This window comes from Cervus canadensis, chromosome 16, assembly GCF_019320065.1.
Source record: "Cervus canadensis isolate Bull #8, Minnesota chromosome 16, ASM1932006v1, whole genome shotgun sequence".
Lineage (NCBI taxonomy): Eukaryota > Metazoa > Chordata > Mammalia > Artiodactyla > Cervidae > Cervus > Cervus canadensis.
This window is the reverse complement of record NC_057401.1, coordinates 8,053,041-8,065,750: the sequence shown is the minus strand read 5'-3', so window position 1 is coordinate 8,065,750 and position 12,710 is coordinate 8,053,041. Positions and strand designations below refer to the sequence as shown.

General features: G+C 37.9%; 1 protein-coding gene across 1 annotated transcript in view; it reads left to right on the top strand.

Annotated features, from left to right (window-relative positions):
* Positions 1-12,710, top strand: part of FCHO2 (FCH and mu domain containing endocytic adaptor 2) — a 129,250-nt gene that overhangs the window by 110,000 nt on the left and 6,540 nt on the right. The window contains exon 23 of the mRNA XM_043488544.1: positions 12,352-12,551. Coding sequence (XP_043344479.1) covers positions 12,352-12,551 — 200 coding nt within the window. The remainder of the gene's footprint in view (positions 1-12,351; positions 12,552-12,710) is intronic.

Genomic DNA, 12,710 nt, shown 5'->3' with positions numbered 1-12,710 from the left:
ATTTTTACTATAGATTTTTTCTCTTGGTGGGTGCCACTTTATCCTCCCAACCAGTGGACTCTCCCTCTCTCATGCTAAGGCTGGCAGGTGCTATCTTTTTTATTTAAGACTCCCCCCCACCCTTTCCTTGGTGGGTGGGTGTCATCTTTGTGCTGTCTTCTGCAACACTGGTATCTACTAGAGGGGAATTTTTATAGATGTCTGGTGCCCCAGGTTTTGCAGCTGCAGCCCAGGGGACACCCCTTGTTCTCCTGGCTCTGGAGGCCAGGGTAGCTTATAATTCTGAGTCCCACAGAACTATAACAGTTAGTGAGACAGTTCTTGGCAGGCTATTGCCACCAGGGTAATGCACAGAAAGTGGACTGAAAAACCCCTGTAGTCTTTCTCTAAAAGACTTCATTTGCTTAGCCTGGAACAGCACCCCAAGGGACAGGCTTCAGATTTGATGCACATCTAGGAGTCTGCAGGTATGTTCTCGGAGAACATAGGCTTGGGGATGCAGTTAGTTCACTCCCTCTGCCTCACCCCAGCTCTCCAGTTTCTCCCAGAAAGGAACTTACACACTCGTCCAGAGCCCTGATTTTTATGACTGTCAACCAGGGGACATCTCCAGATCACCTGATCGGGTGGCCAGCAGGGCTGACCCCTGTGTTCAGTCCCACAGGACTATATCTGTTTCCCTACTTTCAAAGCTGTTGCCTGAGGGTCTTAGCTTCCTAATCAGTCTGAATTTACATGCTGGCAGATTTCCTGCTTTGGAACACTAACAGGTCTGGGCACACCCTTGATCACCAGGAGCTAGTAAATATAAAATAGGCTGCTTGGACAGTCACCAAGGTTTGAGAGGCAACCAAGAGCTAAGGCAAGGTTGAACAATAAGGTTCATCTCCTACAAGAGGTTAGTCATTCAAGACTGGAAGGGATGGCTATTTCACCTAATGCAAAGAAGCACAGAAAATCAAGTAAAATGAGGAAACAGGAATATATTCCAAACAGAAGAATAAGATAAAAACTTAGGGAAAAAACCTTGATGAAACAGAGGTAAGTAATTTACCTGATAAAGAGTTCTAAGTAGTGGTAATAAAATGCTCACCTCACTTGGGAGAAGAATGGATAAGCACAGTGAGAATTTCAACAAAAAAAATAGAAAACAAAAGAAAGTAACAAATAGAAGTCACTGAACTGAAGAATACAGTAACTGATTTGAAATATGTACTGGAGGGACACTACATGAAGCAAAGACAAGACAAGTGAATGCAAAGACAGGGCAGTGAAACTCACCTTAATCAGAACAGCAGAAACAAACAAAGAGCTTTAAAAAGTGGACATAGCTTATTGGACAACATCAAGCAAACTAACATTCACATTTTGGGAGTTCCAGAAGGAGAATAAAGGGGCTGAAAACTTATTGAAGAAATAATAGCTGAGAACTTCCCTAACCTGGGGAAGGAAACAGACATTAGATCCAGAAAGCCCAGAGAGACTCACACTAAGACAAATTATTAAAATGTTGAAAGTTTAAAAAAAAGAATTTTAAAAGCAGTAATGGAAAAAACCAAGGGAACTCTCCTAAGACCATCAGCAGAAACTTAGCAGGCCAGAGGGATATGTTCAAAGTAAGTTTTTAACCAAGAGTTCTCTACGTGGCAGAGTCATTGCTCAGAATTGAAGGAAAGATAAAAGAGTTTCCTAGACAAGCAAAATTTAAAGGAGTTCATCACTAATAAACTGGCCTTACAAGAAATGTTAAAGGGACTTCTTAAGCTGGAAAGGGTGCTAATTAGTAACAAAAGTATGAAAGTACAAATCTTACTGGTAAAGATAAATACAAAGTAAAGGTGGATTAATCATATATAGGTAATATGAAGGATAAAAGACAAAAAGTAGTAAAAAAAAAAAAAACTACAATAATTAGTGAAGGGATTCACAAGATAAAAAGATGTAAAATGTGACGTGAAAAACAAAATTGGGAGAAGTAAAAATGTAGAACTTTGGAAAGTATTCAAATGTAAGTTGTTTGCAACTTAAAACAGACTATTACATAGGTTGTTACATGTAAAGTGTTAATGTTGGTCAGTTAGTTGTGTCTGACTCTGCAACCGCATGGACTGTAGCCTGCCAGGCTCCTCTGGCACATTAGACTAGATAGACTTAACAGATAATTAGAAAACATTCCATCCAAAAGCAGCAGAATACATATTCTTCTCAACTGCATATGGAACCTTCTCCAGGATCATACATTAGGTTAAAAAACAAGTCATAATAAATCTAATATTGGAGTCATATCAGGCATCTCTTTTTGGACCACAGCAGTATGAAACTAGAAATTGGTTACAAGAAGACTAAAAAATTCACATATATGTACAGATTAAACAGCATGCTACTGAGTAACCAATAGGTCAACAAAGAAATCACAGGAGAAGTAAAAAAATACCTTGAAACAAATGAAAATACAATATACCAAAATTAATGGGATGCAGCAGAAGCATTTCTTAGAGTGAAGTTCAAAGTGATACTTGCCTACCTTAAGAAGAAAGAATAATCTCAGACAGCTTAACTTTATACCTCAAGCAAATAGGGAAAAAAGCAAACAGAGCCCAAAGTTGGTAGAAGGAAGGTAATAACAAAGTTCAGAGCAGAAATAGAGACTAAGAAAAAAGATCAGTGAAACTAAGAGCTGGTTCTTTGAAAAGATAGACAAAATTGACAAACTTTTATCCAAACTCACCAGGAAAAAAGGAGCGCTCAAATAAAATCAGAAACAAAGGAGGAGTTGTTACAACCAGTACCACTGAAATACAGAGAATCACAAGAGACTACTATGAACCAATTATATGTCAACAAATTGAACAACCTATAAAAAATAGATAAATTGATAGGAACATCCAACCAGCTTTTCAATACTGAATCATAAAGTAGAAATATGAATAGATCACTTCCTAGTAAGGAGATATGAATCCATAATCGGAACCCTCCCAACAAACAAAAGTCCAGAACCATATAGTTTCATTGCCAGATTCTGCCAAGCATTAAAAGAATTAATACCAGTTATTCTCAAACTGATTCCAAATAGATGCCAGGGATTAGATCTGATAGACAAAGTGCCTGAAGAACTATGGATGCAGGTTCATGACATTGTACAGGAGGCATGATCAAGACCATCCCCAAGAAAAAGAAATGCAAAATGGCAAAATGGTTGTCTGAGGAGGCTTTACAAGTAGCTGAGAAAAGAAGAGAAGCTAAAGACAAAGGAGAAAAGGAAAGATATACCCATTTGAATGCAGAGTTCCAAAGAATAGCAAGGAGAGAGAAGAAAGCCTTCCTCAGTGATCAATGCAAAGAAATAGAGGAAAACAATAGAATGGGAAAGACTAGAGATCTCTTCAAGATAATTAGAGATACCAAGGGAACATTTCATTGCAAAGATGGGCTCAATAAAGGACAGAAATGGTAGGGACCTAACAAGCAGAAGATATTAAGAAGAGATGGCAAGAATACACAGAAAACTGTACAAAAAAGATCTGCAAGACCCAGATAATCATGATGGTGTGATCACTCACCTAGAACCAGACATCCTGGAATGTGAAGTCAAGTAGGCCTTAGGAAGCATCACACGAACAAAGCTGGTGGAGGTGATGGAATTCCACTTGAGCTATTTCAAATCCTAAAAGATGATGCTGTGAAAGTGCTGCACTCAATATGCCAGCAAATTTGGAGAACTCAGCAGCAGCCACAGGACTGGAAAAGGTCAGTTTTTCATTCCAGTCCCAAAGAAAGGCAATGCCAAAGAATGCTCAAACTACCACACAATTGCATTCATCTCACACGCTAGTAAAGTAATGGTCAAAATTGTCCAAGCCAAGCTTCAAAGTTCATGAACTGTGAACTTTCAGATATTCAAGCTGGATTTAAAAGGAGGCAGAGGAACTGGTAGGCTGCAGTCCATGGGGTTGTGAAGAGTCGGACATGACTGAGCGACTTCACTTTCACTTTTCACTTTTATGCATTGGAGAAGGAAATGGCAACCCACTCCAGTGTTCTTGCCTGGAGAATCCCAGGGATGGGGTCGCACAGAGTCAGACACGACTGAAGTGACTTAGCAGTAGCAGTAGCAGAACCAGATCAAATTGCCAACATTTGCTGGATCATCGAAAAAGCAAGACAGTTCCAAAAAACATGTACTTCTGCTTTATTGACACCACCAAAGCCTTTGACTGTGTGGATCACAAGAAACTGTGGAAAATTCTTCAAGAGATGGGAATACCAGGCCACCTTACCTGCCTCCTGAGAAATCTGTATGCAGGTCAAGAAGCAATGATTAGAACTGGACATGGAACAACAGACTGGTACCAAATAGGGAAAGGAGTATGTCAAGGCTGTATATTGTCATCCTGCTTATTTAATTTATATGCAGAGCACATCATGCAAAATGCCAAGCTGGATGAAGCACAAGCTGGAATCAAGATTGCCAGGAGAAATATCAATAACCTCAGATATGCAGATGATACCACCCTTATGGCAGAAAATGAAGAAGAACTAAAGAGCCTCTTTATGAAAGTGCCTCTTGTTGAAAGTGAAAGAGGAGAGTGGAAAAGTTGGCTTAAAACTCAACATCCAGAAAACTAAGATCATGGCATCCGGTCACATCACTTCCTGGCAAATAGGTGGGAAACAGTGGAAACAGAGACTATTTTGGGGGGCTCCAAAATCACTGCAGATGGTGACTGCAGCCATGAAATTAAAAGACACTTACTCCTTGGAAGAAAAGTTATGACCAACCTAGACAGCATATTAAAAAACAGAGACATTACTTTGCCAACAAAGGTCCGTCTAGTCAAGGCTGTGGTTTTTCCAGTGGTCATGTATGGATAAGAGAGTTGGACTATAAAGAAAGCTGAGCATTGAAGAATTGATGCTTTAGAACTGTGGTGTTGGAGAAGACTCTTGAGAGTCTGTTGGACTGCAAGGAGATCAGTCCTGGGTGTTCATTGGAAGGACTGATGCTAAAGCTCCAATACTTTGGCCATCTGATGTGAAGAACTGATTCATTGGAAAAAAAAAAAAAAAAACCTTGATCCTGGGAAAGATTGAAGGCAGGAGGAGAACGGGACAACAGAAGATAAGATGGTTGGATGGCATTACTGACTTGATGGACATGAGTTTGAGCAAGCTCCGGGAGTTGGTGATGGACAGGGAAGCCTGGTGTGCTGCAGTCCATGTGTGTCCATGGTGTGCTGCAGTCTCAAAAGAGTCGGACATGACTGAGTGACCGAACTGAACTTCTCAAATTCTTCCAAAAAAAAAAAAAAAATACAGAAAAAGAGGAAAGACTTCCAAGCTCATTTTATGAGACCAGCATTACCCTGATACCAAAACGAGATAAGGACAGAACAAGAGAAAATTACAGGCTGATATCCCTGATGAATATAGATGCAAAATCCTCAACAAAATATTAGCATACCAACTCAGTAGTACATTTTTTTAGGCATTTCATGCATTATTTAATTCTTATGTCTACAACATTATTGTTGTCTCCGTTTCACAGATGACAACTACAATGTTAGTAACAGAGATAGAATTTTAACTTCAGTCTGTTTTTTTTTTTAATCTTTATTTTGTTTGTTTGTTTTCATTTATTTTTATTAGGTGGAGGTTAATTACTTTATAATATTGTAGTGGTTTTTGCCATACATTGACATGAATCAGCCATGGATTTACATGTGTTCCCCATCCAGATCCCCCCTCCCACCTCCCTCCCCATCCCATCCCTCTGGGTCTTCCCAGTGCACCAGCCCTGAGCACTTGTCTCATGGATCCAACCTGGGCTGGTCATCTCTTTCACCCTTGATAGTATACTTGTTTCAATGCTGTTCTCTCTGAACGTCCCACCCTCGCCTTCTCCCACAGAGTCCCAAAGTCTGTTCTGTACATCTGTGTCTCTTTTTCTGTTCTGCATATAGGGTTATCGTTACCATCTTTTTAAATTCCATATATATGCGTTAGTATACTGTATTGGTCTTTATCTTTCTGGCTTACTTCACTCTGTCTAATGGGCTCCAGTTTCATCCATCTCATTAGAACTGATTCAAATGAATTCTTTTTAATGGCTGAGTAATATTCCATTGTGTATATGTACTACAGCTTCCTTATCCATTTGTCTGCTGATGGGCACCTGGGTTGCTTCCATGTCCTGGCTATTATAAACAGTGCTGCGATGAACATTGGGGTGTACATGTCTCTTTCAGATCTGGTTTCCTCGGTGTGTATGCCCAGGAGTGGGATTGCTGGGTCATATGGCAGTTCTATTTCCAGTTTTTTAAGAAATCTCCACACTGTTCTCCATAGCGGCTGTACTAGTTTGCATTCCCACCAACAGTGTAAGAGGGTTCCCTTTTCTCCACACCCTCTCCAGCATTTATTGCTTGTAGACTTTTGAATAGCAGCCATTCTGACTGGCGTGTAATGGTACCTCATTGAGGTTTTGATTTGCATTTCTCTGATAATGAGTGATGTTGAGCATCTTTTCATGTGTTTCTTAGCCATCTGTATGTCTTCTTTGGAGAAATGTCTGTTCAGATATTTGGCCCATTTTTTGATTGGGTCATTTATTTTTCTGGAATTGAGCTGCAGGAGTTGCTTTTATATTTTTGAGATTAATCCTTTGTCTGTTGCTTCGTTTGCTATTATTTTCTCCCAATCTGAGGGCTGTCTTTTCACCTTGCTTATAGTTTCCTTTGTTGTGCAAAAGCTTTTAAGTTTCATTAGGTCCCATTTGTTTAGTTTTGCTTTTATTTCCAGTATTCTGGGAGGTGGGTCATAGAGGATCCTGCTGTGATTTATGTTGGAGAGTGTTTTGTCTATGTTCTCCTCTAGGAGTTTTATAGTTTCTGGTCTTATGTTTAGATCTTTAATCCATTTTGAGTTTATTTTTGTGTATGGTGTTAGAAAGTGTTCTAGTTTCATTCTTTTACAAGTGGTTGACCAGTTTTCCCAGCACCACTTGTTAAAGAGGCTGTCTTTTTTCCATTGTATATCCTTGCCTCCTTTGTCGAAGATAAGGTGTCCATAGGTACGTGGATTTATCTCTGGGCTTTCTATTCTGTTCCACTGATTTATATTTCTGTCTTTGTACCAGTACCATACTGTCTTGATGACTGTGGCTCTGTAGTAGAGCCTGAAGTCAGGCAGGTTGATTCCTCCAGTTCCATTCTTCTTTCTCAAGATTGCTTTGGCTGTTCGAGGTTTTTCCTCGAATTGTATTTCCATACAAATTGTGAAATTATTTGTTACTAGTTCTGTGAAAAATACCATTGGTAGCTTGATAGGGATTGCATTGAATCTATAGATTGCTTTGGATAGTATAGTCATTTTCACAACATTGATTCTTCCAATCCATGAACACGGTATATTTCTCCATCTATTTGTGTCCTCTTTGATTTCTTTCATCAGTGTTTTATAGTTTTCTATATATAGGTCTTTTATTTCTTTAGGTAGATATACTCCTAAGTATTTTATTCTTGTTGTTGCAATGGTGAATGGTATTGTTTCCTTAATTTCTCTATTTTCTCACTGTTAGTGTATAGGAATGCAAGGGATTTCTATGTGTTAATTTTATATCCTGCAACATTACTGTATGCATTGATTAGCTCTAGTAATTTTCTGGTAGAGTGTTTAGGGTTTTCTATGTAGATGATCATGTCGTCTGCAAACAGTGAGAGTTTTACTTCTTCTTTTCCTATCTGAATTCCTTTTATTTCTTTTTCTGCTCTGATTGCTGTGGCCAACACTTCCAAAACTATGTTGAATAGTAGTGATGAGAGTCGGCACCCTTGTCTTGTTCCTGACTTTAAGGGAAATGCTTTGAATTTTTCACCATTGAGGATAATGTTTGCTGTGGGTTTGTCATATATAGCTTTTATTATGTTGAGGTGTGTGCCTTCTATTCCTGCTTTCTGGGGAGTTTTTATCATAAATGGATGTTGAATTTTGTCAAAGGCTTTTTCTGCATCTATTGAGATAGTCATGGTTTTTATCTTTCAATTTGTTAATGTGGTGTATTACATTGATTGATTTTTGGATGTTAAAGAATCCTTGCATTCCTGGGATAAAGCCCACTTGGTCATGATGTATGATCTTTTAAATACGTTGTTGGATTCTGTTTGCTAGAATTTTGTTAAGGATTTTTGCATCTATGTTCATCAGTGATATTGGCCTGTAGTTTTCTTTTTTTGTGGCATCTTTGTCTGGTTTTGGTATTAGGGTGATGGTGGCCTTCAGTAGTACATTAAAAAGGTCATACATCATGATCAAGTGGGATATATTCTAGGGATACAAGGATGGTCTCACGTCCAGAAATCAATCAACATAATATACAACATTAAGAAAAGGAAGATGAAAATCATATGATCATCTCAGTGGATTACAGAAAAAGAATTCGACAAAATTTAACATCTATTCATGATGGAAAACTCCCAATGCAGTGGGTATAGAGGCAACGTGCCTCAACATAATAAATGCTATATATGACAAGCCTACAGCTAGCATCAGGCTCAGTGGTGGAAATCTGAAAGCTTTTCCTCTAAGAGCAGGAATAAGACAAGGAGGCCCACTCTTAACTCTTTTATTTGGTAATAAAAGTTCTAGCCAAATCAATTAGGGAAGAAAAAGAGAAGGCATCCAATTTAGAAAGGAAGAAGCACAGTTATCACTCTTTGCCAATCACATAGTATATGTAGAAAACCTTTAGACTCCTTCAAAACAAAACTTAATAGTAAACACTGAATCATAAATGAATTCAGTGATGTTGCAGAATCCAAAATATATAAATACCTGTTGTGCTTCTGTACACTAATAATAAACTAGAAGAGGAAATTAAGAAAATAATCAAAAGAATCAAATACTTAGAGATAAATTTAACCAAGGAAATGAAATACCTGTACACTGAAAACTAGAAGACAGTGATAAAAGAAAGACAAAACTAAACGAAAAGTTAATCCATGCTCATTGATGGAAGAATTAAAATTGTTAAAATATCCATACTACCCAAACAGATGTAATGTACTACCTATTAACATTTCAACGGCATTTTTTCACAGAAATAGAATGTGCTTAGTCACTCAGTCATGTCTGACTCTTTGCGACTCCATGGACTGTAGCCCACCTGCCCTTGGGGGTTCTTCAGGCAAGAATACTGGAGTAGGTTGCCATGTCCTCCTCCAGGGGATCATCCCAACCCCGGTCTCCCACATCGCAGGCAGATTCTTTACCGACTGAGCCACCAGGAAAGTCCCAGAAATAGAATAAACTATCCTAAAATTTGTATGGATTCACAAAAGACCCCAAGTAGCCAAAGCAGTCTTGAGAAAGGACAGAATGCTACAGGCATTGCGCTCCATGATTTCAAACCATATGACATAGGTATAGTAATCGAACATGGTTTTGGCAAAAAACAGTGAAATGAGTCAAGCAAGGGAGGACAGAAATTGCAGGATCTTTCTTATGTGTGGAATCTATAAAACCAAACAAACCCAAGTTCACAGATACAGGGAACAGATTGGTGACTGCTGGGACACAGGGGGTTGGGGATAGGTGAAATGCATGAAGTCAGGGGGAGTCAAAAATTACAGACTTCTAGTTATAAATCATGGGGATGTAATGCACAGCATGGTGACCAAAGTTGTTAACACTGGGTTACATATTTCCAAGTTGCTAAGAGTGTATTTTAAAAGTTCTCAGGACAGGAAAAAAATCTGTAGTATGTATGGTGACACTCAGTAACTAGACTTACTGTGATAATCATTGTGGTGGTCACTGCACAATATATATAAATATCAAATCACCACATTGTACACCTGAAAGTAATATGTCAGTTATACTTAAAAATTGTTTTTAAAAGATCTATTACAGCATCCCTTTCCTGTGGCTACAGTGAACACACAAAAATTTTTTTTCAAACTAAGAAGAAACATAATATCATCTCTACTGCCTTGAATACTGTTAGAAAGGTATACTTTAAAAACGAAGACTCATGTTGTAAAAAGCTGTTGCTAAATTAGCTTATAAATTTAATGTGATCATGATCAGAAACTTAGTGAATTCTGGAGACCTTACAGTCATTTTTAAGTTCTCAGAAGCATAAAGCTTGGAAAATTAAGAAATGTTTTAAAAAGTAATCTAAAGTACTGTTTAGTTTTAATGGGAAAACATTATAAGCCAACAGTATTTAAAATAGTTTGGAACTGGCAGAACAATAGTTGGCCAGATGAATGGAACAGATTAGAGTATCCAGAAATAGATCTAAGAATAAACGGGAAATTGCTTATATGACATAGTAGCATTTTAAGACAATGTGGAAATGATGAATTTTTCAATAAGTGAAATTGGGGCAACAGACTAGACATTTGAGGGGAAAATTTGGCTAAATCCCCAGCTCATACCTTAAACCAAAATAAAATCTGCATGTATCAAATGTTTAATAATAATAAATAAAGCTGTGAAGTGAAAGTTGCTCAGTCGTGCCTGACTCTTTGTGACCCTATGGACTATACAGTTCATGGAAATCTCCAGGCCAAAATACTGGAGTGGTTAGCCATTCCCTTCTCCGAGGGATCATCCCAACCCAGGGATCAAACCCAGGTCTCCCGCATTGCAGGCAGATTCTTTACCAGCTGAGCTACCAGGGAAGCCCAAATAAAGACATAAAAAACACTAAAGTAAAGCATGGGTGAATATATGTATATCCATGGGTATATATGCATGTGTACTGTGTGTTTATTACATATTTTAATCTTGAAGTGTGGAAGACCTAAGTATACTACAAGCCCAGAAGACATGCAATAAGCGAATAAGATACTTGAGACAGAAATGAATCTGTGTGTGTTTATATTTGTTTAAACAGAATCAGTATTTAATCTGAGAGGAAAGTATTACATAAAATAGATCAAAAGGTTTACTTCAAAGAATCTTTATAAATTGGAAGTAAAAGATGAATAACTCAATAGATAACTTTTAGAAAGATGCTCCATGTCAGTAGTAATCAGAGCAATGACTGTTAAGACAACAATGAGATACCAGTTTTAGTTCTCATTAGATTGACCAAAATGAAAAAAAATTGCTGTATTAGGAAAGGTGTGTGTGTGCGTGCATGCTCATTCATGTCTGACTCTGTGCCCCTATGAACTACAGCCCGCCAGGCTCCTCTGTCCATGAAATTACCACTTATTAATAGAAGTACAAATTAATAGAGCCTATTAGAAGGTAACTATTAGATTGTTGAATAGATGTAACCTTTAATTCAACAGTTCCAGAAATCAGTTCTTGGAAATCACACAGATGGGGTTGGAAGGTACAAAGGATATTCACTTCAACATTGTTTGGAAACCATTTGAGTACATATCCACAGAGGAAGAGATTGATTAAATTAATTATTATGGCCATTTCAAAGAATGAGACAGATCTCGTTTGCATCCCTAGAAAGTCTGGAAGTGTATGTACCATGAGGTTAACAGTGGGGAGTAAGTGCCAAGGGATAAATTTCCTATTTTCATATACTTATGTCTTGTTTGAATTTTTAATAGGGTAGCTGTATTAAAAATGATTTATGTTTCTAGGAAATGGATACTTAAAAGAATAAAAAAGTACTGCCACTTAAGTTGGCTTAAAGTTTATTACAAGTATTTTATCATTCATTCAGCAAGTATTTATTATTCAATGCTTGCTAATTACTATGACTAGCATAGGAAGATAGTAAACATAGTAAGTAAATAATGTATATTGTGCTATGGAGAAAGGAGTCTATGTAATAAGATATGAAAGAGTGAAGATGCAATTTTCATTGTAAATTTAAACAGGATGATAGAGTAGGTCTCATTGAAAAGGAGTAAGTCATTGTGATTAAAATTTCATTTGAAGCTTGGAGTATTCTAACTCCAGGCTTGTGTAACTGCATGGTGACCCAGTTTTTCTGTTTTAAATCTAAACTCTTATAAAGAATCTTAGAATTTTCTGTTGAATGCTGAGATTCTCAAACATTACCTGCATAAATAAGAATCATGTGGTAACACCCTGATTTCTGTACTCTCTACCTGTTGAATCAGATGTTCTGCATTTGGAGCCAGCAGAATATACATTGTTCACAAGCATCACAGAAATTTTGATGTAAACAGTCCCATGTCTACACTTTGAGAGTCATGCTTATACCTTTGAGATGAGCCTACTTCACTCTACCTAGCAACAGACAACTCCCTCATTGTTGTTTTTGAATGTGTGATCTCTTGTGTTCATGTATATGTCATTATGACTTGTTTACTTTGTAGGTCAAAGGCAGTTGTTTGTTTTCTTCTCTCTTTAAAGGTATCATCAAATGGTATTCAGTCCACTCCTCTGAATCTGGCAACATACTGGAAATGCAGTGCTGGCACCACAGATGTTAGAGTGGATTATAAGTACAACCCGGAAGCTATGGTGGCGCCAAGCGTGCTGTCCAACATACAGGTGGTGGTGCCAGTGGACGGAGGAGTCACACACATGCAGTCCCTCCCCCCTGCAATATGGTAAGGAAGTGGACTTCTGGATTCCGACTAAATTTCTGTCTGCAGTCCCCCAGTCATAGGACCCAATTTCTGAAAGTTGTCATAAGTTTGAAAATTTTTAGTGTATTTTCACATAGAAATCATGTTATATGATGTACGGTACATTTTACTAGTCAAGCT